Source organism: Betta splendens, chromosome 14, assembly GCF_900634795.4.
Source record: "Betta splendens chromosome 14, fBetSpl5.4, whole genome shotgun sequence".
Taxonomy (NCBI): Eukaryota; Metazoa; Chordata; class Actinopteri; order Anabantiformes; family Osphronemidae; genus Betta; species Betta splendens.
This window is the reverse complement of record NC_040894.2, coordinates 2377047-2402026: the sequence shown is the minus strand read 5'-3', so window position 1 is coordinate 2402026 and position 24980 is coordinate 2377047. Positions and strand designations below refer to the sequence as shown.

At 39.3% G+C, this 24980-nt stretch overlaps 2 protein-coding genes across 3 annotated transcripts; both read right to left on the bottom strand.

Annotated features, from left to right (window-relative positions):
• Window positions 1-3668: 3668 nt before the first annotated feature.
• On the bottom strand, window positions 3669-10465 carry LOC129602922 (zinc finger protein 260-like). Its single transcript, XM_029173503.3, has 2 exons — window positions 9892-10465; window positions 3669-7939 (listed from the first exon to the last, which is right to left on the bottom strand). The coding sequence occupies exons 1-2, from the start codon at window positions 10336-10338 to the stop codon at window positions 6224-6226; spliced, it is 2163 nt and encodes a 720-aa protein (XP_029029336.1). The 5' UTR covers window positions 10339-10465; the 3' UTR covers window positions 3669-6223.
• Window positions 10466-16731: 6266 nt separating this feature from the next.
• Window positions 16732-19118, bottom strand: LOC114869692 (uncharacterized). Of its 2 annotated transcripts, XM_055502065.1 has the most exons (5): window positions 18652-19117; window positions 17981-18253; window positions 17502-17774; window positions 17254-17385; window positions 16732-17023 (listed from the first exon to the last, which is right to left on the bottom strand). In XM_055502065.1, the coding sequence occupies exons 1-5, from the start codon at window positions 19091-19093 to the stop codon at window positions 16947-16949; spliced, it is 1197 nt and encodes a 398-aa protein (XP_055358040.1). In that variant the 5' UTR covers window positions 19094-19117; the 3' UTR covers window positions 16732-16946. The 2 variants fall into 2 exon arrangements, with proteins under 2 accessions (XP_055358040.1, XP_055358039.1); XM_055502064.1 differs by lacking the exon at window positions 16732-17023 and having other exon boundaries at window positions 17067-17385; window positions 18652-19118.
• Between the last annotated feature and the right edge of the window lie 5862 nt (window positions 19119-24980).

The following is a 24980-nucleotide window of genomic DNA, read 5'->3' as shown; positions in this document are numbered from 1 at the left end:
AGACAAAGGTTTACTTAGAATGCTTCAACATTTATATTTCGTATAGTATCTGAAATATTGAATCAGTAAATCTTCAGAGATGTTGGTCTGTGTGCAAATGTAAGAATACCTTTGGTCAGAGCTGCTGTAGACAGAGCTGTGATGATCATATAGAAGAAAAACATTTTCTGTTGAAAAGAAATACAACTTTTAAAAAAATGTATTTGCTGTTTTACATGTTTTTACATGTAAGTTTAATCAGAAAGCTTAAACATGGATTTACATGTTTTAAGTTACACAATGTTATATATATATATATATATATATATATATATATATATATATATATATACACATACATATATTAGGTTTATATTTTAAGAACTGTAAGACTGAATGTTAAGATCGTTACTCACTACTTTTAGAAGTACGTCCTCATTGTGGCTCACTGACCGACCTGTGAATTTTCCACTGACAACAGCTCAGTTTATTTCTGGTCTTTACATTGTACAGTGTGTAGAGAGAATTGAGGAAGCAAGAATTTGTGCTTGGAAACGATTGAAGCACAAATTAAATTCTGTCGGGCCATCTTCTTCATAAATAGTATATAATTATTATAATGGAATTTTTTTCACTGATACCGGTACAAAGCTAATAAATAATACTTAAAGTGTATAACATGTTCTGTATTGCTGTAGCATAGCCACTAGTTACTGGTGACTTTAATTTTGTAATCACTGAGAAATTCAGAACACAAATGAAACTAAAGGCAGAATTTCTAATTGTGTCGTGTTAATCAATAGTAAATTGATTCCCGTTTGTAATTTGTTTTCTGTTTGTCTCATTTTTAATATAAAATAATAAACTATGCTGAAAACAAAGCCTGTAGTGGTTCTAACACTGTTTTTATTTGATATTCACCAGAAAAATATCTAACAAGCCAATATCTTGTTACTATGCTGCTGACATTTTTTATGTATCAACAATTTCCAGCCTGTTAACTGTAGAAAAACACTGGACTAAAAATATACTGCTGTATTCAAGAAAACCACACCTCCACACACAGTGGTGGTGTTAGTTTGCAGCTGCTAATGTGTGAAAATAAGCCAGTAACCTAGGACCTGCTGCACGTCAGAGCGCTGCACAGCCCTTCTGCACCTGAGCAGCAGTTTTACACAAGTTATAAACTTAGTAGACTTTTGCATGTTGCTATTAAAAAGGTGCTGTGCCCAGTACAGCTGATGGGAAATTAATGTACATATAAATGAACAAATAACACTTTGGCACTGTCTTGTGGACAGAGATTATCACTACAGCGTTTGTTTTTCTTTAACAATACAGTAACTTGAAGGTCAGTGTTTTAGGTTTGTTGTTTTTATGCCATTTATTTCTTAAGGTCTTTCAAAAAGCTGCACAAACTTACACAAGTGAAGTACTAATATCCTGATAATGAGTATTTTGTCCACTTCCTGAAACAGTCACCAGAGATGTGCTTCAGGTGAGAGAACCACAGAGCAGCATTTGTGAGCTTTGTTTACCGCTGTCTGCATTGTTAAAATTGTCAAGCATGTGTAAAAGCTAGTTATCACTAAAAAGTATCACACACCAGTAGCGTGGTGCACAAGTATCACAGTATCTATACTTTTATGCAACTGCTCAAGCCTGTTTAGGCCTTATTAATGTTGCTGTTCTTCTTCTTATTATTATTATGATTAAAGCCATTAGATGTTAGTGAGTAATGAGTAATTAGTGTTCATATGTGTATTCTTGTAAATGTTGTGACTCAGCTTCCACGCCACCAGGGGCAGCCTGGTTTCACCCTTTTAGTTTTGTGTCCTTGTTTCTGTCCTGTAATTAGTTTGATTGGGTTCACCTGTCTTGTCTTGTATTTAAGAACTCAGATTGTGCACAGTCTTTGTTGGTGCATTACATGTTACATGTTACCGCGCCTTCGTGCCCTCTGTCCAGGTTTGCGTGTTGTTCACTGAGTGTGTGAGCTACTGTTGTCTGCATGTTCTGTGTTCTTAGTATGGTTTATTGGGTTTCCTGCTCTGCAGTGATCTTTAGTTAACCAGTGAGTTATGTGTAAGTTTTGCATTGTTTATTTCTGGCCTGTCCTGCACACACAGCGTCCTTAGTTCGTATTGTCCTCTGTCTGTATGTTTTAATTATTTAATCATTTATTTTCAGTCCTGTCTGAGGGTCGTGCATTCGGTCCTCCCTCTCAGTTCAGTTCGTAGGCCATTGTAGCCTGTTTTCCTGCTCAGTGAGCGTGTTTTAAAGTACTGGTTAAGCCAAGTTTGACCCGTGCGGGTAACAGTAAAATTCCAATAAAGATGTATTTAAAAAGCAACACTGGGAAAAAAGGGTGGATTTGGCTACAAGATCTAGTCCTACAGATATGACAAATAACAGAACAAAAATGTTTTATTAAAATATAAACCTTTTTTTAGAATAAATCATTAAATACACACAACACGATCAAATATAGCGTTCACTGTAGGTCAGCCTGCAGTTGCAATGCTGTGTTTTAGATCAGTGTTGCATTGCTGTAATAGAAAAAGGACTTTGGCTCCATCTTGTGATCATAATTATTCCATTGTTGTTGCAGTGGGTGTCCAACAGACGTCACCTAGGCTATGAACTAGTCACTGATGAATTCCTGACAGACTAGGAGCTAGTTTAGAGGGGAAAAAAACCTTCTACATTTTTCAGTAGATATATTTATTTCAAGTCATAAGAACAGTAATCTTCAATCGTGTTAATCTGAAGGAAGGAAGTCCCTGGGCAGTGTTTTTGGAGGTTTAAAGAGAGGTTGGTGTCTTTCAGAGAAAATCTTTATGATGAATGCTGGTCTATTTCTCTTAACATTTCTTAACACTGGAACTTCTGTCAAGACAATTTCAGTTTCATCATAACCTGGAAAATATGAAAAAAGTGCAGTTATTAGGCAGTTATTGTGAGGTTGTGGTGGCAGTTGCGGTTCAGGGGAGAACGTGGAATAATCCAGATCTGAATCCAGCTTCAGTGCAGTGACAGTGATAAAGCACTGTGACAGTACGGTGGTGGCTTCATACAGAGTTGTTGTCTGTTCTATCTTCAGTCTCTTTTTGTAGTTGCTTTCTTTTCATCCTTTCAGCTTCATTTTTCCATTATTGCCAGCATTATTTCATGCTTTTCCACAGTTTATTACCCAAATTATCAATTAGCTTCATTTTTAAATGAACCACCTTCTGGAAACCCATATTGTTTTGTCCATAAAGAGAGACAACTGATGCTGTCGTATCCATACTTTCCCCTCATGATATCAACAATCATATAAGTACCTTATTATAGTATTCACTGACTATCAGCCATGTCAGTGTCATATCATAGTGTACACATCAGTGTCCAATTAGTGTTCACTGATTAACACTTTCCCATAGAGGGGAATTTTTTTTTTTCGCAAACTAAAAGGGAAACTGGTGAGTCGTTAAGTTTTTGAGTTTGCAGGATCGTAGGAGATCAGAGGTTATGCCTTTGGCCCCCGTCTCCCTCTGTTTTTGTAGAGGAGGATGAGGCTGAGCTGCGTGACGTCTTCCACTGTCAGCAAGCTCCTCCGATGACCACCAGCGGATCCCACTTCTGACACTAGATTGTAGAGGCAAAAATGTTGGGAACTGATGAATCAATGCAAGAGTCAATCAAAGTTGTCTTTCTATGGTTTATTCTTGCAAGAAGAGAAGTACGCAGAAACAGTGCATTTACAGTGCAGTTGCCCTGCAAGAGTTTAATTATGAAATCTCTATCTCTGTGCCCCCCTTTATATCTGGATTGTTGCTAAGAAGTTAAAATAATATATTTTTTATCTGCACAAACAGTTTTATGATCATTCACAAATCAGTGAAAAGGGTTACATACAAAACAGCGAGTTCATAGATTTGATCATTTTATGCTGAATGCAATGTTTTGTTCTGTCACAATAGAAAACACCTTCACAAATATTACTTTTCCATTACAAAATGTAAACTCATTCATCAATCACTGCAAGAATAACTCCTTCACTTACACTTTGTTAGTGCATTACCCACAATGCACTGAGCTGAAAATCTGCATATAATGTTGATTGCTGTAATGTTTAATTTAATACTCTAGAAATGCTGAAACATTAAAACAAATAGCTCAAAGTGGTTAGATATATTAAAAGTATATATCTATATAATATGAAGCTCTGTTGGTCTCCAACACGATATCTCCATAATTTTAGTGTGGCAAAAAAGTAATATTAATATTATATTTATTTATTATTATTTATTTTATTGTACTTGGTACAGAAGTAGCGGAACAGTTTTATATTTGAACCGTATCTGTACTTGAAAGTGTGTAGGAGTAGCGTGCCAAAAAATGTACAGAAGGACCTTGCACTGCTGTGGCGCTGCAGTCCGACTCCTCTGCTCATGTGAGGAATGGACGACCAAAGCTGCCATGAGAGGCCTGATGCAGGGCAAGTCAGCAGAGATCAATTCCATTTATCAGCGGTTTTGTTCATACGAGAATCCCGTCTGAAGCCAGGGAAAGTCCAGGAGTGGGTCGAACACCCGCAAGCACTGCCGACCACACAAACAGGGACATCACCATAGAAGCCGTGGCAGGACTGTCAGTAGCTGCCATCAGCACGAGGGCCCAGATCAACAGCAACTGGCAGCATTAATCTGTCCAGCGGGAGAGATGCAACCAGCTCCACTACACAGCACCAAATATGTATTCCCAGTAGACACACAAAAGCAACTACAGGACACTGATGAGGGAGATACATGATGTAACAAACCGGTTTGCGTCCAAGCACAAAATGCCGCAGGCAGCACTACCGGAACAGAACCACAGAGCCATAGCAGGTGCAGCATGGCAGCAGAGATGTCTGTTTTCCCCTCATCCCGCTGACTTTTCACACAAAGTAAAAACTGTAACCCTCCCATTCAAAAAACCCTGTACAGACGTGTGTGTGCAGACAGGAACCAAACAATGCAACAGCTGTGCACTGTGGTGACTCTATTAAAACGGGTCAATCAATCAGAGGTGTGGGACATCAGTACCAGCACACTCCCACAGTCAGTCAGTAGACATTAAAAACGTCGCTGATCTCGCCCGTTTCCTGCAGACAACACCATACAGAATACGGCTCCTGACGAATCACAGAATAGAACTATGAAAATAGAAATGTCACGCTACAGGCTGCTTCCTGTACGTCTTTCATTCGGTGCGCTGAGAGCAAACATGCAAGGTGAAGCAGCCACATTGCCTGCAGCAGAGCCAGACAAGCAGGGCCCAGCTACCCAAAGCTGTGGCACGGACAATCTGCTACAGAGACACGTAGCTAACAAGCTTTTTTTCAAAACACAGTGAGAAACAGCGAATAATGTTGGCACCACACTCTCTCCCACCACCCGCCACCCTTGTACGCTTTCTTCTATAATATTGGGCTTCGCTACGAAATGAAGGGGGATGTGTCCAACAGTGCCAAGACGCTGGAGGCTCATAAAAATGAAGGGGCAATAATGAATGTGTTTCTTTATGCACTGTGCTGCAGGGATCACAATGGGGAACCCAAGCGCTGCTGTGCTCACGCAGGCTGCTGGAGAAGCAAACCTCACGGATCACGAGCCAAACGCGGCGATCCGTGCAACACGGAACCCAACGCGGAGGATCGATCTCACCGCCGACCTGCACCCGGTGAAGGGGGAGCACGGCGAAAGCGCAGCACCAGCCAGCTAGCTAGCTAACCTAGTAAGTACCCCGCACACACACTCTCCCAGATTGTTTCCCCCAGGACCGTTTGCACTCTGACAAGGTGGGGATCAAACAATCACTGAGCTTACTATAGGCTATATTGCCTCGAGAGGAGCGGTGACCAGTAACAGAGGTATGTCTTAAAGCTGTATCCATGCACCCTGACAATGGAAGGTCTAGTTCAAGTACACATGTAACTGGTGGGGTGGTCTCAGCAGACAAAGAGACACACAGCTTCACGTTCTTGGGTTTGGAAGCTACGTCCAGGGTGTACCAGGCAGAGACAGGTCATCAAACTATTAGTCAGTCAAACAGAATGTCAGACACCTAAACCTGGTGTACGACAAACTTGATTGTTTGCATGAGTAAGTTCAGTGCTGAACATAAGAAGTCATACACTATACACTGACTGCATAGAATAAGAAAAAAACAATTTTCAAAGTCACACAACATCCTAGGACCATATGGTTTCATTTAGTTAGACAATTGTCTCTCCAGTGTGAACACATTGGTGTGCTCGTAAACTTCTTCTTTGAGAGAAGGCTTTTCCGCACTGTTCACATGAGTAAGGTTTCTCTCCAGTGTGAATACGTTGGTGTACATAAAAGTTACTGAGCCAAGAGAACACTTTTCCACACAGTTCACATGAGTAGGGTTTCTCTCCAGTGTGAACACGCTGGTGTGCCCGTAAACTACTTTTTTCAGAGAAAGCTTTTCCACACTGTTCACATGAGTAAGGCTTTTCTCCAGTGTGAACACGTTTGTGTGCGAGTAATCTACTGCTGTGAGAAAACACTTTCCCACACTGTTCACATGAATGAGGTTTTTCTCCAGCATGAATACGTTTGTGTGCCTGTAACTGACTGAGCTGATAAAATGCTTTTCCACACTGTTCACAGGAATGAGGCTTTTCTCCAGTGTGAATACGTTGGTGTTCCTGTAACTCGCTGAGCTCAAAGAATGCTTTTCCACACTGTTGACATGAGTGAGATTTCTTTCCAGTGTGAATACGTTGATGTTTCAGTAAATTACTGCTCCTCGAGAATGCTTTTCCACACTCTTCACATGAGTGAGGTTTCTCTCCAGTGTGAACTTGTTGGTGTGCCCGTAAACCCTTTTTTTGAGAGAAAGCTTTTCCACACTCTTCACATGAGTGAGGTTTCTCTCCAGTGTGAACACGTTTGTGTGCAAGTAATGTACTGCTTTTAAAAAACGCTTTTCCACACTGTTCACATGAATGGCGTTTCTCTCCAGTGTGAACACGTTTGTGTGCCCGTAACTGACTGAGCTGAAAAAATGTTTTTCCACATTGTTCACATGAATGAGGTTTCTCTCCAGTGTGAACAAGTTTGTGTGCCTGTAAATCTGTGCGCCGACTGAACACTCTTCCACACTGTTCACATGAGTGAGGTTTCTCTCCAGTGTGAACACGTTGGTGTGCCCGTAAACTACTTTTTTGAGAGAAAGCTTTTCCACACTGTTCACATGAGTGAGGTTTCTCTCCAGTGTGAACACGTTTGTGTGCAAGTAATGTACTGCTGTAAAAAAACGCTTTTCCACACTGTTCACATGAATGGCGTTTCTCTCCAGTGTGAAGACGTTTGTGTGCCCGTAACTGACTGAGCTGAAAAAATGTTTTTCCACATTGTTCACATGAATGAGGTTTCTCTCCAGTGTGAACAAGTTTGTGTGCCTGTAAATTTGTGCGCCGAGTGAACACTTTTCCACACTGTTCACATGAATGGGGCTTCTCTCCAGTGTGAAACCGTTGGTGTGCATGTAAACTACTGCTGTGAGAGAAAGCTTTCCCACAATGTTCACATGAGTACGGTTTCTCTCCGGTGTGAACGCGTTGGTGTACCAGTAAATCGCTGAGGCGAGAGAACGCTTTTCCACACTGTTCACAGGAGTGACGTTTCTCTCCAGTGCGACCACAACAGTAGATTCTTAAATCCTTTGACCTGTAGAAAGCTACACCACATTGGATGCAGGTGTGTGGTTCTTCTCCAGTATAAATTTGATGATGGGTCCCTAAGTTATGTTTTGCAGAGAAAGTTTTGCCACACTGGTCACAGCCATATGGTTTCTCTCCAGAGTGAACCTTTTGATGATTCTTTAGCTCCGATATTTCGGCGAGGGCCTGGCTACATTGCTGACAGAGACACAGCCTTGAAGCTCTTCTTCCTTTGTGTTCCTAAAGTGTTAGATACAGAAAAGGAAAGTATTAGGAGACAGTGCAATAGAAAGCATCCTAACCAGTAACATAACACTCTGGCAAGGGAAATGCACTGATTGAGTGAATGATGAAAATCACCCAACATTTTAGATCATATTTTCAAGTTTATGATATAATTATATTAAAATGAGTATATCTCTGTAACCACAAGGGTTATTGGGATGCATTTAATGTCATAATGTAGGGGACACTTGTGAGATGTGATATTATGTGTATAAAATTAGTGAGTGTTACTGATGAAATGTTACAAATAAAACAACTTCTCTTCCGTATGGTGGAATTTGTGGAAGCAAGTCATTTGAGTCTGAAGCTGAATCACTGTAGTATTTTGACTCTGAAGTATCGCTTAAATGCAATACACACTGTTGATGTCAGCAAATCACCCACCTAAAACAGCAGAGGGAGACCTTAGCATACTACATTGAATGTAGCATGTGGGAGAAGTATACAACAAAGGCAAAGCAAGCCCGTTCAGAGGAAGAGACTGAGGCATAACATCTGCAGACAGACTGAACACTTGGTGAATATGGTGACAGCCTTCTCTGACAGGATGAGATGTCGCGGGGACCCACTGGACCCACAAGAGGCCATGAAGCCCTGAGTTCTGACCGATTGGACTATTGATCTGGACATATTAGTCATGGATCGCTAAAATACTATTAGAATTGGCTGTGTATTATTCTGTGCCTTCTCCCCCACCCCTCCCTTCCCGGGTCCAATCTACTGTTGGACTGGCTTGTAAACATCTTGGTCGGCCTCAATAAAGCAATAAAGCTCTTTCTGATTCTGATAATTAGCGAAACATTTTTTTTATCTGATTCGCCCATTAATGGAAAAAATAATTGGACGATTGATTACCAAAATAATCGTTAGATACGGCCCTAACTGTTACCTCATCTTGGTTCATCAGATCACATAACCAAACTAATGATTCCTGCAAAAACTCCTATGAAGAGAGACCAACAGATAACGAACAGTGAAAACATGAGTGTAAATCACTATAAACCCAGCAACACAGAGCAACTGAACCCGTTCCTCTCACGTTTTGCTGCACTCATGGCAGTAAAGCTGATACTAAATCGTCTCATCAAGCCTGAAGCCGCCCACAATTGTACCACAGTCAGAGAAAGACCAGCAGCATCAGTCTCAACATGTACTGACCAGTTGCTTTGGATGCTAGTTATAATGAAATGTCCTGTCCTGCCTCACTTCCTGTTCACTAACAGATGGACAGCAGACATTCTCGCTACGCCTTCAATGCCACCATGTAGCCAGTGGAAGTGCAGTTATGCTCTGCTGTGCTGTGCTTTACCAGCTCCGGCATCAAAACAACACTAACGGGCAGACTGATAAATTAAAGTCCTCTCCTGCACAGAGCACAAGGAGGGTCATTACCTCCAAAGATCTCTACACTTCACACCGTGTCATTACAGCAGCAGCATGTTAGGTTCTGCACGCAGGCAGAACACGGCATGTTCAAGGTCGTGCCCTTTCAGGGCATTGAGACTTAGGACCAGTCTTAAACAGTACAACAGAACTAATCAATGCAAACAAAACACCCCGATTTAACCGGCTGCCTTTTCTAGTGGAACAACAACATACACAACATTATTGTAACAACAAATTTTATACTTACTAACATTTATTTATATCTTGTTCAGTGGTATTGAGTATTTTGTCACTTTTTATTTTCAAATCTACATTTGTGCAATGACAACAACTATATCTCAGTCTAACACACACATGATCAGTTTCCATTTTTTACATGATGCTTTTATCCTGCACAGAATTAAGTACACTACGTGACTGAGCTGTAATGATGTTTAGATTTCCGCTGTTCTGTCACAGAACATCCACATATTTGCATTAGTGTCGCTATGATCAGCTTTTAGCGGTGAATCAGCACCGACCTGTTGATCGGCGTGGTCGGGGTCCTGCTGCTCCTGCTTTATTCCGCTAATGGACCGGTCCTGCTCGCCTAATCTCGAGTCCTGCTCTTCCTCCTTTATTCCGCTAATGCACCGGTCATGCTCGGTTAAATTCGGGTCCTGTTCGGTTAAACTCGGGTCATGCTGTTCTTCCTTTATAACGCTAATGGACCGGACCTGTTCGGTTAAACTCGGGTCCTGTTGCTCCATTTTTATTCTGCTAATGGACCGGTCCTGCTGCTCCATCTTTAATCCGCTAATGGCACGGTTCCGCTCAGCTAAACTCGGGTCCTGCTGCTCCATCTTTATTCTGCTAATGCCACGGTTCCGCTCAGCTAAACTCGGGTCCTGCTGCTCCGTATCGCTCTCATTTTGGTCTAGATGAACGTCCACCTCCTCTTCTTTTATTTCGAGTTTGTACTGATCCATTTTGATCCTGGTTGCTAAAGCAGCTCTCTGCTCTGGCTATGGTCTCTACGATGGCGGAACAAAGACACCAGATCTCACAGGGTCCCGCCCAGTCTTTATCTTCTTCGGTGGTGTACTTTTTCTTCTTTGTTAGTGTTTTAGGGCGGCTTTCATGCTTAAAGTTGCACTACCGCCACCTACCGTGTTCTACATCACTCCCACCCTCAAACCCAGCAATGTTGCCAGATGTACGAAAACTATCGTATTTATATAAAAAAAACTATCGTATTTATACGATAGTTTTGTGGTCTGCACGGTCTAGGATATCGTAGAGCCAATATACGATAGTCATGACACTCCTGCATGTGTTTGTCTTGATTTCGTTTTGATTGACGCGCACATCACTAGAAACGGTAAACGCGTGTAGCTGATTGGCTCTTCCCCTCTGTCAATCACGTCAGAAGCGCTGCTGATTGGTTCGATGATCTGCTCGTCTTTGTTTGCACAGTTGCGCCGTTCATAGCATCGTGACATGAGCGAAAATAAGAAAACGCGAGTTTGGAACCAAAGTAAACTAGTAAAAGAAAAGACTTCGGTGGTGCAGTGAGCAAAGCAAGCAGCTTTATCGGCCTGTCTGTGAGTTGGACGCTACGCTTTAGGGACGGATTCAACCTGTTGAATGAGACCGAATCCTTTTGCCGCTGCTGCGGTGTTCAAGGTGTGTCAGACATTGCAGTGCAAAAGAAAACACGGACAATAACAAAACCTGTGTGATTTCCGTAGGTTATGGGCACAAAATATATGTTTGTTATTAAATGCACTGATTTATGAAGTTGCTTTTACTTCATATATAGTATTGTAATAGTTTAGGTCAAAATATGATCATTTTAAAGCGACGGTACCATATTTCTTTGGTTCCCATCTGGCAACACTGGCTGTTAAGCTCCTGTATGCATTTTGTATTCACCACTTATACAACTAAAAATACGTAATGTGTACTAATCTGTTAGTGTACTATGTAAAAACCACAGCAATTTTAACCTTTCCATGTTGCTGCCACTGGGCACGCAAGCATTTTGGTTTCTCTGCAAAATAGAATGCAAGATCAAAGCAAACATCAGTGACCAAGAAAGACAGAAAGTGAGATGTGGTCAGTCGGTGCTAAACTAATGTATCAAAACAATGAAGACTGAAATCAATCTGCTTTCAGTTTACCAATCAATTCATGTTTGACATTTGCTTGAACTGCCTTTTAAACCTTTTGCCTTTTTAAACTTTACACAGCTTAACTGAGTTGTATAAAATTCTAAAAAGGCTCCTTGAGTCTGTTAAAGCCAGTAATTCCACCACACAGAGATGTAGAAACTTATAATTACCTTAAAACTTAAAATCACATGTACAGTACGGTTACAAGCACAATATAGACTGTTGGCGCAATGGCTGTCTTGTGTATAGACTTAAGATAACATTGCATCAGACCTGAGTCCTGTGTTCGTCTTTTATAAACATTAAACAGCAATGTGTGTTTACAGTTTATTGAAACAGCAATTTTAAAATAGGCTATTGTGTTTACAATTTTACTTAATAGTAACTTCAAAGCAAAGTTAGGATAAAAGTACAGAACATGACATTTCCTTCAAAACAGGAAATAACACACTGTAAAGCTTTAGAAGTAAATACATGAACAGTGTAACTGATGGTATAAGCTAAGATTCCTAACGCTTCCTTTTTAAAGGTCCCAGCACTTGCAAGATTCACTTTTGGGGTATTCTGATATATTTCTGACTCTGGTTAATGTTAACACAGTTCAGTTACAAATGTTCTATTAGATTAAATCTATTATGAGCAATATGTTTCTTCTGCACATTGCTACTTTGTGTTGGGTCTTCCTTCCTTCGCAGGCTTCACTCTAACATTAGAGTAGACTATTTCATTTTCACCATTATCTGACAAAGATAACGACAGACAAAGAATCTATCAAAAATAATGTTTTTTTTATTTGTACCACAGATTAGTAATGTAACATCATTGCATCTGCAAACCTGTCTTCAGAGTAAACTGTTAAATATACTGTATATCTTTTACATTAAGATTTAACAAAATCAAACGGCAAAATGAAAAGAATGTGTTTGTCTTACCTTCATCAGCCACAGGTCTTGGAGTCTTATGTAAGTGTCTTACATAAAGAAACAGAGCCAAAAGCAGAAGCAAAGCACATACGCTGGCTATCACAGCGACAGTTACAGTCACAAAAGGAGAGTGAATGGAACCTACAGAATACAGTAACACACAGTAAATATGGAAAATATCAAGATTTTTCTCTCACATTTTTTAGTTTTTATTATAGAAAATTATTGTAATAGACATGCACTTCAATTAAAGTGATCAGATAAGTTTACCTTTACAGCTCCTGAGCTGGATCACAGTTTGTTCTGAGCTGATGTCGTTCTGAGTAATACATGCTAAGTTTCCAGTGAGCTGGCCGTGTAAGCTGATGGTGACATTGGAAACCTCAGATGTCGGTTTATTTGTGCTCTCAGCTCTGGTCTGTATCAATATGTTGTCGTCCAAACTCCAAATGAACTCTACTCCGTCTCCCTCAGTGGAGCAGCAGACGACAGACTGTTCTGGTGGCAAACACGTCTGCGACACCTCTGGTTTTGACACTGGAGCTGGAGGACAATGAACACCTTTATAAATTCAACCTCAAATTTAAATAAAAAAAGTTCTGCAAATTACCGCCAGTAAATAACAGTTTCAGTTTCTAGTTTAATTTAGATTATGGATTATTCCATCATATTCCTCAGACTAAGAAAGAATAATCTGGTAAATCTGATAAATGGAATTATTGTTTTAAATCTAGTTAGTATGGGGGGGAAAGGAAACTTACAGAATATCTTCATAAATTCAGCCAGTTTTACTTTTTGTCTCTAAATGATCGACCATGTAGACCAACAAACTAAAGCTCAGTATTTATTTACATGATAGAATATGTATATACACTTATTTTCTTACAGTTGTGTAACTGAATTGATCTGAATTAATGATATGTACAGTATTTGATTTTTACCTACCTTGTACATTTAGGTGAACAGTGACTTTGTTCTGCAAAGTTCCATTGGATAGGAATATTTCCAACGTGTATTTTCCAGAGTGGCTCTTTGTTGCTTTACCGAGGTTGATGGCTCCACTGTTGGTGATTTTGGGCACAACCTGGCTGTGTGATTGTGCATACTCCCCTTTCAGAGTGACCAAGCGGTTTTTGACTTTAAAAATCAGATATTGGTCATCTTTCTTCACTGTTATCTCTGTATTAGTGGCATTTGCTGTATTTGCTAGAGAAAAACACAGTGTCTGCCCTTCTGCTGCAGTATACAGGCGTCCTTCCTTAGCGTCAGAGAACACGCATTCAGTAGATGCTGAAAACAACAATTCAATGCTTAATGTAATATATAAGAAAAACATACAATTTAGCAGAACAGCTGGAAAATAACATTTTTTGATTTTTTTATACATAACAGCCAGTTGTCCTATTAGTTTGCACTTGAACTTGATACTTGTACGTGACAGAGTTTTTTATATTTAAGAATTTTAAACATGTATTAGGTACCTTTTGCCAGAGCTGTTGTAGCCAGAATGATAATCACATAGATGGAAGTCATTGTTTGCCTGAGATACTGTAATACAAAAAGGTTATGTGAATGTATATAACTATATGAAATAGATTCATATAAATACTTAGTCTGCCCTTATTATAAAAATTGTCTGAAAACGAATTAATTACAAAAAAAAGATGTGACTCACCAGATTCACAATTACTGTTCAGTTACGCCTTCTTGTCTTTATCAGTGACCTCTGTCACTGACAGTAGACTGTTTTTTTTATATATAAAGGAAGTGGTTATTGTCTTGCCCACAATGTTGCAGTAGTCTTTAAAAGATACATGTTGCACGGGGTTAAAACTGGATGATTCAACTGTACTCTTGTGTTGAGCTATTGTCTTTGCAGAACAAATGAATTTAGGATGCATTGACATAAACCACATTAAATAAAACATTAAAAAATTAAATTCTTTGACCTTTGTTTACCGTATAGCCAAACGTTTTATTCAAAAATAATTTACCGTAACAGTTAGAAAGTGTCATGAACATCTTTTATCTCACAGACGTGTAACAAATGTGAAACATTTTAATAATGTTAGTAACTGCACATGTATTTATGTAAAGTGTATGTTCTCATTTGCATTTGTGTTGCACCTAAATATTCAGATATCAGAATATTCATTAGTTGAACAGGTTCTATTATGTTCTATAAACATGGCTGGATGTCTGCCCTCTACTCTCCATCTCCCTCGTTTACGCACGTTTTTTTCTTGGTCTTGGAGCGGCACCGCCTCTCCAGCAGGTGGCGCCATAGGCGACCGCCTAGTTCTGCCTGAGTCCTGCCTTGTGTTCTTTGTTGAGGAGTTCACGTGGCCCCTAAAGACGGAGCTATTAATTTAGATAGTGTGGTTAATTCTTCATCTGCTGAGCAGTGTTTTTGAGTTTTGTTTTGTTTTCTAAACATGCATAGAACTTATGTTTGCTTATTGTTTGTGTTAATTACTTATCCTACAGTAGCAGTGAGTTTATGTATTTAATGAATGATTATTGACTTTTACTTCCTATGTTGGGTCGTGCATTTATGATCTTCCCTCTACCTTTTACTGTAACGTGTTCAGCGGTTGCGGCCAAGGAGACGTGAAAGCTTTGTGTGAACAGTATTTTAGTAGCGCAACGTGGTCACACTTGTGCCGCGTGCTCTGGTGCCGTAGCGGCACGTGTTCCTCCGCTCGAACCCGAACTCTGTGAGGGCAGTAGTTCAAGGCTCGCTGCGGGCGTAAAGCAACGTTCCTCCCATAGTTATAAACAGCCATTATTCAAGTGTAGGTAAAAACTGTGTGTGTGTGTGTGTGTGTGTGTGTGTGTGTGTGTGTGTGTGTGTGTGTGTGTGTGTGTGTGTGTGTGTGTGTGTGTGTGTGTGTGTGTGTGTGTGTGTGTGTGTGTGTGTGATGGTAATGTGTTTGTTTAACGTCCTTGATGTTAGTAATTAAGTAACTAAAGTAACATATGAACACAGTTAGTACTAGTTCAAATGTCAATCATGAATTCATAAACAAAACCATGGATTTATTTGAGTTCAGTCAAACTAGTATGAAACCCCCAAAAAGGAACACATTAGGTCTGTAAAAGTCAGTAAAACCACCACATAAAGATGTGCAAACTTCTAATAAACTTAAAACATATAATAACATGTACTGTACAATTAGTGGCACAATATAGACTGTGACTAAAAATAGTGCTGCATCACAAAAAGAGAGGTCTTGTCATGTATGAAGGTCACTGGCCAAGAAGTTCAGAAATGTATATACAGTATTTAAGAAATTTGCCTTTAATAAACACCAAACAGAAATGCGAGTTTACACTCTATTTATTGAAAGTATAAATGGATGATTCAAACAGCAGTTGTAAAATCGACTATTGTTTACAATTTGTCCATCAACTAGTGAGGGAGCTCTATCTTGAGTTTTATCAGTATATGAAACCTGTACAAACTTTAACAGATGGGAGGACAGTTGCTTTAAAACAGGAAATAACACAAATACAAACTGTAAAGCTTTAGAAGTGAATACATGAACAATACACCTGTAATGTTTCCTAAAACAACATTTTCATCCACTTCCTGCTTCTTCTGAAAGTTCCTTTCAGGTGAAAAAGTAATGCCCCCCCTTGTACTGTGGGTAAAATACAAGTTAAGACAGTCAGTAAACAACAAAGAAGAACAAATTTGACTTTTATTATACATTTGTGCTATTATAAGGTCTGAACTACTTTATTTCCATGTTTACTTTGTTCCCTCTCCTACAGATTGTGTCCTGACTCATACAATCATACATTTTAATGCCAATTATTTTAATAGGTTTGTATTCACATAGAGAGAATACACAATATTCAGCACACAATAAAGCATAGGCTATCAAATTTAATTATAAAAGCAATATTTTTAAATTATTTTGAGAAGTGAACCCTGTTCGATTCATTGATCAATTTATACTGGGTTACAAATGTTCTGTCTCTTATGTCAGAACGGGCGCGGTGACGAACCCAAATGTACAGGACAACACGGATGTCGGTTTGTGGAGTTTAATGAGCACAGGCTGCTCAGACAGGCACAGGTCAGGACACAGGGAGGCAGAGATGCCAGTAAAGCAGAGATCAGGAAATCAGTGGTCGAAAGCACAGAACAGGCGAGGCAGAGTCAGGGCAAGAACAAGGTACAGTACCCACGGTACACACAGTACACACAGTACACACAGTACACACGGTACACATGGTACACAGACTACACACGCTGGACATGATGCTGACATGAAAACGCAGACAATCTGGCAGCTTGACTAGGAGAATACTGGTGCTTAAGTACAAGGTAAAACTACTGATAGACTGCAGCTGGTGAATCATGTGACCGGGACTAAAGCAGCAATGAGCAAACAGACAGGAGGATGACAGGAAGTAACAAAATAAAACCGGAAGCAGAAATGACACGACTAAGGTGCAGGATCTGCAAAGCCATTTATTACCTGCACATTGCTACTTTGCATACAGTCTTCTTTCCTTTGCAGGCGTCATTGTTACAGTATAGCAGACAATTTCATATTCAGCATTATCTGAAAAAGGTAACAGAAACTGTATCAGAAATATGTTTTATTGACACTAGTCTAATGCTGATTACTGTTAGCATGAATTAGTAATGTAATGTAATCAGTACATCTCCAAACATATCTTCAGAAATGTTAAATATACTGTATATGTTTTACATTAATATTTGGCAAAATAAATTGCAAAGTGTATGATAATAGATGCTGTCTGGAAAAAATGAAGAATGTGTTTGTCTTACCTTCTACAGCCACAGGTCTTGGAGTCTTATGTAAGTGTCTTACATAAAGAATCAGAGCCCGAAGCAGAAGCAAAGCGCATACGCTGCCTATCACAGCGACAGTCACAGTGAAAGAAGGAGGGTGAATGGAACCTACAGAACACAGTAACAAACAGTAAATATGGAAACTAACAACAGTCTTCTTTCCCCCACAGTTTTTCTTACATAGTAAATTATTGTAGTACTTTAATGTGATCAGATAAGTTTACCTTTACAGCTCCTGAGCTGGATCACAGTTTGTTCTGAGCTGATGTCGTTCTGAGTGATACATGCTAAGTTTCCAGTGAGCTGGCCGTGTAAGCTGATGGTGACATTGGAAACCTCAGATGTCGGTTTATTTGTGCTCTCAGCTCTGGTCTGTATCAATATGTTGTCGTCCAAACTCCAAATGAACTCTACTCCGTCTCCCTCAGTGGAGCAGCAGACGACAGACTGTTCTGGTGACAAACACGTCTGCGACACCTCTGGTTTTGACACTGGAGCTGGAGGACAATGAACACCTTCATTTTTTTAAATTTTTTATTTTTTCAGTCACAGTCATAAAAGGAGAGTGAATGGAACCTACAGAATACAGTAACACACAGTAAATATGGAAAATATCAAGATTTCTCTGTCCCACACAGTGTTTTATTATAGAAATTTATTGTAATAGACATGCACTTCAATTAAAATGATTAGGTAAGTTTACCTCTACAGCTCCTGAGCTGGATCACAGTTTGTTCTCTGCTGATGTCGTTCTGAGTGATACATGCTAAGTTTCCAGTGAGCTGGCCGTGTAAGCTGATGGTGACATTGGAAACCTCGGATGTTGGTTTATTTGTGCTCTCAGCTCTGGTCTGTTCTAATATGTTGTTGTCCAAACTCCAAATGAACTCTACTCCGTCTCCCTCAGTGGAGCAGCAGACGACAGACTGTTCTGGTGACAAACACGTCTGTGACACGTTTGGCTTTGACACTGGAGCTGGAGGACAATGCACATTTTTACAAATTCAACTTCAAATTTAAATAAAAAAGTTCTGCAAATTACCGCCAGTAAATAACAGTTTCAGTTTCTAGTTTAATTTAGATCATGGATTATTCCATCATATTCCTCAGACTAAGAAAAAAAATCTGGTAAATCTAATAAATAGGATTGTTGATCTACAGTAGTTAATATGGGGGGAAAGGCAACTTACAGAATATCTTCATAAATTCAGCCAGTTTTACTTTTTGTCTCTAAATGATCGACCATGTAGACCAACAAACTAAAGCTCAGTATTTATTTACATGATAGAATATGTATATACACTTATTTTCTTACAATTGTGTAACTGAATTGATCTGAATTAATGATATGTACAGTATTTGATTTTTACCTACCTTGTACATTTAGATGAACAGTGACTTTGTTCTGCAAAGTTCCATTGGATAGGAATATTTCCAACGTGTATTTTCCAGAGTGGCTCTTTGTTGCTTTACCGAGGTTGATGGCTCCACTGTTGGTGATTTTGGGCACAACCTGGCTGTGTGATTGTGCATACTCCCCTTTCAGAGTGACCAAGCGGTTTTTGACTTTAAAAATCAGATATTTGTCATCTTTTTTCAGTGTTACCTCTGTATTAGTGGCATTTGCTGTATTTGCTAGAGAAAAACACAGTGTCTGCCCTTCTGCTGCAGTATACAGGCGTCCTTCCTTAGCGTCAGAGAACACGCATTCAGTAGATGCTGAAAACAACAATTCAATGCTTAATGTAATATATAAGAAAAACATACAATTTAGCAGAACAGCTGGAAAATAACATTTTTTGATTTTTTTATACATAACAGCCAGTTGTCCTATTAGTTTGCACTTGAAATTGATACTTGTACTTGACAGAGTTGTTTATATTTAAGAATTTTAAACATGTTTTGGGTAGCTTTTGCCAGAGCTGTTGTAGCCAAAATGATAATCACATAGATGGAAGTCATTGTTTGCCTGAGATACTGTAATACAAAAAGGTTATGTGAATGTATATATGTATATGAAATAGATTCATCTAAATACTTAGTCTGCCCTCATTATAAAAATTGTCTGAAAGGATATTTCATAGCGTAAATGTTTTATAGTATGAGACCATACAATTAGTTTATATAACACAGCTAATGCAATGTTATTTGAATACAAACATACAATTGAAAGATGCGACTCACCAGATTACTGTTGACAGTTACTGTTCAGTTACGCCTTCTTGTCTTTATCAGTGACCTCTGTCAGTGTTCCACTGACAGTAGACTGTTTTTTTTTTTATAAAGGAAGTGGTTATTGTCTTGCCCACAATGTTGCAGTAGTCTTTAAAAGATACATGTTGCACTGGGTAAAAATTGGATGATTCAACTGTACTCTTGGTTGTGTTGAGCTATTGTCTTTGCAGAACAAATTAATTTAGGATGCATTGAGTTGGCCATTAACTGACTGGCATAAACTACATTTAAAAAAATAAATGCTTTGACCTTTGTTTACTGTATAGCCAAACGTTTTATGCAAAAATCATTTAACATTACAGTTAGAAAGTGTCATGAACACCTTTTATCTCACAGATGTGTAACAAATGTGAAACATTTTAATAATGTTAGTAACTGCACATGTATTTATGTAAAGTGTATGTTCTCATTTGCATTTGGGTTGCACCCAAATATTCAGATATCAGAATATTCATTAGTTGAACAGGTTCAATTATGTTATAGAAATATGGCCGGATGTCTGCCCTCTACTCTCCACGCGCCCCAGGGGGCGCAATTGTTTTGGTGCTCCATGCGACATCGTGATTTTGCGCCCTTCTCCTCGTCTCTGCGCGTTTTTCTGGAGTCTTGGAGCGGCACCGCCTCTCCAGCAGGTGGCGCCATAGGCGACCGCCTAGTTCTGCCTGAGTCCTGTCTCGTGTTCTTTGTTGAGGAGTTCATGTGGCCCCTAAAGACGGAGCTATTAATTCAGGAAGTGTGGTTAGTTCTACTGCTAGGCAGTGTTTTTGAGCTTGGTTGTGTGTTCTAAAGATGCAGAGAACTTGTGTTTGCTCATTGTTTATGTTAATTACAAACAAAAATGCAACTCACCACACTTGCAATTACTGTTGCGTTACAATCTCTAACTATTCTACTGCCAGCAGGCTGTTTTTTTTCTCATTGGTTTCTGACAAGAATCAAGTAAGTGGTTATTGTGTTGCCCACAACATTGCAGTAGTCTATAAAAGTTACATGTCACACAGGTCTACATTTGAATCTTTCACTTTCACAATTTTAACTTTGGCAGATGGTACTTGGAACCATTGCATCTCCAAGATTTACATGCAAAAGAGGAGGTGGACACTTAAAAAACAGTGACAGTGTTTGAAACTAACAGTTAAATCTGCTATGACTGTCCAGTTAGATTGTCCTGTTTTATAATTGAAACAAAACTTAGGTTTAATTTTAAATTCAATATTTAATTTGCACATATAGAGCAGTTGAAATCTGTTTTCAAATCTACATAATCACTAAATCAAAAAACAAAACAAAACAAAAAAAATAACAAGGGAACTCGACAGAGGAGTGTGGCCTGTAAAGGAAAGTACAATGAGCAGCTGTTCCACATCTGTCTGCAGCCAACACGACTTCTACCCCTGGTCTTATAACACACAAGCACCTACTACCAGGCAAAGCAACACAAAATCAGTCAACACCTCCCATGACATCATCCTTTGCCCTGTCGTCAGAAGCCATGAACAGTTCTCTGGCCTTTTATTAAGTACCAGGCATGGCCTCCCCCAAGACGAGAAGCACGCTCATTTACTAAAGAAAAGAAAAATCAAACAATGTACAATTCATATCAAGTTCATATCAGTAATATTAGACTTAAAGCAAAATCATTGTAATATAGATCACAAGTGTTCTGAGCATCACAATGTGTTTTATATAGAACAACCAAACTTCGGCTCCATCTTGTGATCTTAAACAATTACTACATTGTTGTTGCAGTGGGTGTCCAATAGATGTCACCAAAGAAGTGAACTAGTCACATGAATTGCTGACAGACTAGGAGCTAGTTTACAGAAGATTAAAGCAAACAGCCGGGTGGGTCACGGGGTTCTGGGCTGGAGCCTATCCCAGCAGGCTGAGAGCGGGGGGCATGTACACCCTGAACAGGGCACAATCTATACAAATAACCAAAATAAATAAATAAAATACACTTCCTGCCAAACAGTTACAACACAAAACAAATAAAAACAATAGCAATTTTCTGATCCCTGATCATGTGTTTATCTGAAGAAAGGAAGGTCTGGTTTAAAGAGAGGCTGGTGCCTTTCAAAAAAAACCTTCATGCTGAATGCTGGTCTAGTTCTGTATTGCGCTTCACATTTCTTATCACTGTAACTTCAGTGTAGAAAATTTCAGTTTCATCATTGCCTGGAAAATATGTAAACAGACATTAAATGAAACAAATAAGTTTTTTCAAGTTCAAATAGTTATCAAGCAGTAATTGTTAATGTTTAACATAGATACAATCTCCAAAGTGAAGCTAAAAGAAGAGACTTACATTCATTAAAGGTCCATGCACACGCTTTTTTCTTGCTCCACATTGCTCAAGAATAGGACCTTGATGTCTCAGTAAGGTGTCTGTAACTTTTCATGCCAAAAAGCGCTGTAGATCGCCCACACGGCCCGTCTGAAAATGTGTGTTTTAAGCTCTCGTCCACAACGCTCTATGTTCGGAGTGTGTCGGAAGCTAAACTGATCGCCGCACCCCTTTGAGGAAGCGCATAGCCGTGATCCGCCGCGGGAATCAAACGTCACGGTCACTGAATCCAACAGCGAAACTGGCTAACTCGTCCTCGTAGTGGAGTTCAACCATACGTTTGATCCAAAATCTGACTATGAAGTCGAATGGGAGGCTGTTGAAGTGGTTAAACTCCGACTGGCGCAAGGTACGTCTAACTGGCAGATTCACGTTTAATTTAAATTGATTTATATAATACGCAACTTGATTAGCTGCTAACGCTAATACTAATGGTTGCAAATTAGCTCCCTGAATTAATACAACAGAATATTCATAACACGACTACAACTTGTTTGGGAGCATAGCTTGATGAACTAATATAAATTATTACTATTATTACTTTCATTAATAAATTAAAATTTATTAAAATTTCCTCAAGACGCCTGAACCAGTTGCCAAACCTACTGTCATGTATGGTTGAAGATCCGGGACTGGAGCCAGTATGATTGAATGTGTATTCATTACAGAACACATTTAATATACAGTATATCAGACAATTACACATGCATGGAATAAATCAGTATCTCAGAAATTCTTAAAAAACTTTAGAACATTTTACTATTTACAGATTAATCATAATGTACCTGGGAACTCTGGTTTACAAACATAGTTTTGTTTCTAAATATATATATACCTAATATTTTTTTAATTGCTTTCAGTAAGGCGTATGATATATCAAGTGCTAATATATAACTAATAGAAATGTAGTTATGGTTTTTTTCAGTACTATGACTGTGTGTATCTCAAGTTTTTGCAGGTATCTAGCCTAGAAGTCTTGTCAGCTGGTGCTGGGGACTCTATGCAACATCGTGATGTTGCGCCATTCCCTTCTCCTCCGCTCCGGACGCGTTTACGCGTTTTTCTTGGTCTTGGAGCGGCACCACCTCTCCAGCAGGTGGCGCCATAGGCGACCGCCTAGTTCGCCTATGCCCAGAGCTGGTGCCCTGCCTGAGTCCTATCTGTTCTTTATTGAGGAGTTCATGTGGCCCGTAAAGACGGAGCATATTAATCTAGATGGTGTGGTTAATTCTTCTTCTGCTGGGCAGTGTTTTTGATTTTGGTTTCATGTTCTAAAGATGCAGAGAATTTATGTCGCTTATTGTTTATTAACTTTTAGTTTCTGTGTTGCGGTTGCAACCAAGAAGACGTGAAAGGTTTGTGTGAACAGTATTTTAGTAGCGCAACGTGGTCACACTTGTGCCGCGTGCTCTGGTGCCGTAGCGGCACGTGTTCCTTCGCTCGAACCCGAACTCTGTGAGGGCAGTAGTTCAAGGCTCGCTGCGGGCGTAAAGCAACGTTCCTCCAATAGTTCTAAACAGCCATTATTCAAGTGTAGGTAAAAACTGTGTGTGTGTGTGTGTGTGTGTGTGTGTGTGTGTGTGTGTGTGTGTGTGTGTGTGTGTGTGTGTGTGTGTGTGTGTGTGATGGTAATGTGTTTGTTTAATGTCCTTGATGTTAGTAATTAAGGAACTAAAGTAATGTATCAACAGTTAGGACTAGTACAAATGTCAATCATGAATTCATAAGTAAAAGCATGGATTTATTTGAGTTCAGTGAAACTAGTATGAAACCCCCAAAAAGGAACACCTCAGGTTTGAAAAAGTCTGTAAAACCATCCCATAAAGATGTGCAAACTTCTAATAAACTTAAAACATATAATAACATGTACTGCACAATTAGTGGCACAATATAGACTGTGACTAAAAATAGTGCTGCATCACAAAAAGAGAGGTCTTGTCATGTATGAAGGTCACTGGCCAAGAAGTTAAAAAATGTATAAACAGCATTTTTTTTTTGTCTTTTATAAACACTAAACAAAAATGCGAGTTTACACTCTATTTATTGAAAGTATAAATGGATGATTCAAACAGCAGTTGTAAAATCGACTATTGTTTACAATGTGTCAATCAACTAGTGAGGGAGCTCTATCTTGAGTTTTATCAGTATATGAAACCTGTACAAACTTTAACAGATGGAAATTACAGGAATAACACAAATACAAACTGTGAAGCTTTAGAAGTGAATACATGAACAATAAACATGTTTCCTAAAACAACATTTTCATCCACTTCCTGCTTTTCCGGAAAGTTCCTTTCAGTTGAAAAAGTAATGGCCCCCCTTGTACTGTGGGTAAAATCCAAGTAAAGACATTCAGTAAACAGCAAAGAAGAACAAATTTGACTTTTATTATACATTTGTGCTACTATAAGGTCTGAACTACTTTATTTCCATGTTTACTTTTTTCTCTCTCCTAAGAGATTGTGTCATGACTCATATAATCATACATTTTAGCGCCCATTCTTTGAATAGGTTTGTGTTTACATAGAGAGAATACACAATATTCAGCACACAATAAAACACAGGCTATCAAATTTAATTATAAAAGCAATATTTTTAAATTATTTTGAGAAGTGAACGCTGTCCGATTCATCGATCAATTTATACTGGGTTACAAATGTTCTGTCTCTTATGTCAGAACGGGCGCGGTGACGAACCCAAATGTACAGCACAACACGGATGTCGGTTTGTGGAGTATAGGTGACGCAAAGTCAGGGCAAGAACAAGGTACGGTACCCATGGTACACACGGTACACACAGTACACACGGTACACACAGTACACACGGTACACAGACTACACACGGTACAGGCGGTACACGCGGTACACAGGCTACACACGGTACACACGGTACACACGGTACACACGGTACACAGGCTACACTTGGTACACACGGTACACAGACTACACACAGTACACATGGTACACAGGCTACACGCAGTACACAGGCTATATTTGTTAGACTGTTGCTGTTTCCTCTTAGAAGCCATTTATTACCTGCACATTGCTACTTTGCATACAGTCTTCTTTCCTTTGCAGGCGTCATTGTAACAGTATAGTAGACAATTTCATATTGAGCATTA

Bases quoted from the DNA above. Each gene is read 5' to 3' on its own strand.
- LOC114869692 (XM_055502064.1), bottom strand. From the start codon at position 19,093: ATGTATAAAAAAATCAAAAAATGTTATTTTCCAGCTGTTCTGCTAAAT. The intron at 18,254-18,651 runs GTAGGTAAAAAT...ATTGTCCTCCAG, and splicing joins TGTTCATCTAAATGTACAAG to CTCCAGTGTCAAAGCCAAAC. The intron at 17,386-17,501 runs GTAAACTTATCT...TGTGTTCTGTAG, and splicing joins CCAGCTCAGGAGCTGTAAAG to GTTCCATTCACCCTCCTTCT.
- LOC129602922 (XM_029173503.3), bottom strand. From the start codon at position 10,338: ATGGATCAGTACAAACTCGAAATAAAAGAAGAGGAGGTGGACGTTCAT. The intron at 7,940-9,891 runs GTCGGTGCTGAT...CTAACACTTTAG, and splicing joins CCGACCACGCCGATCAACAG to GAACACAAAGGAAGAAGAGC.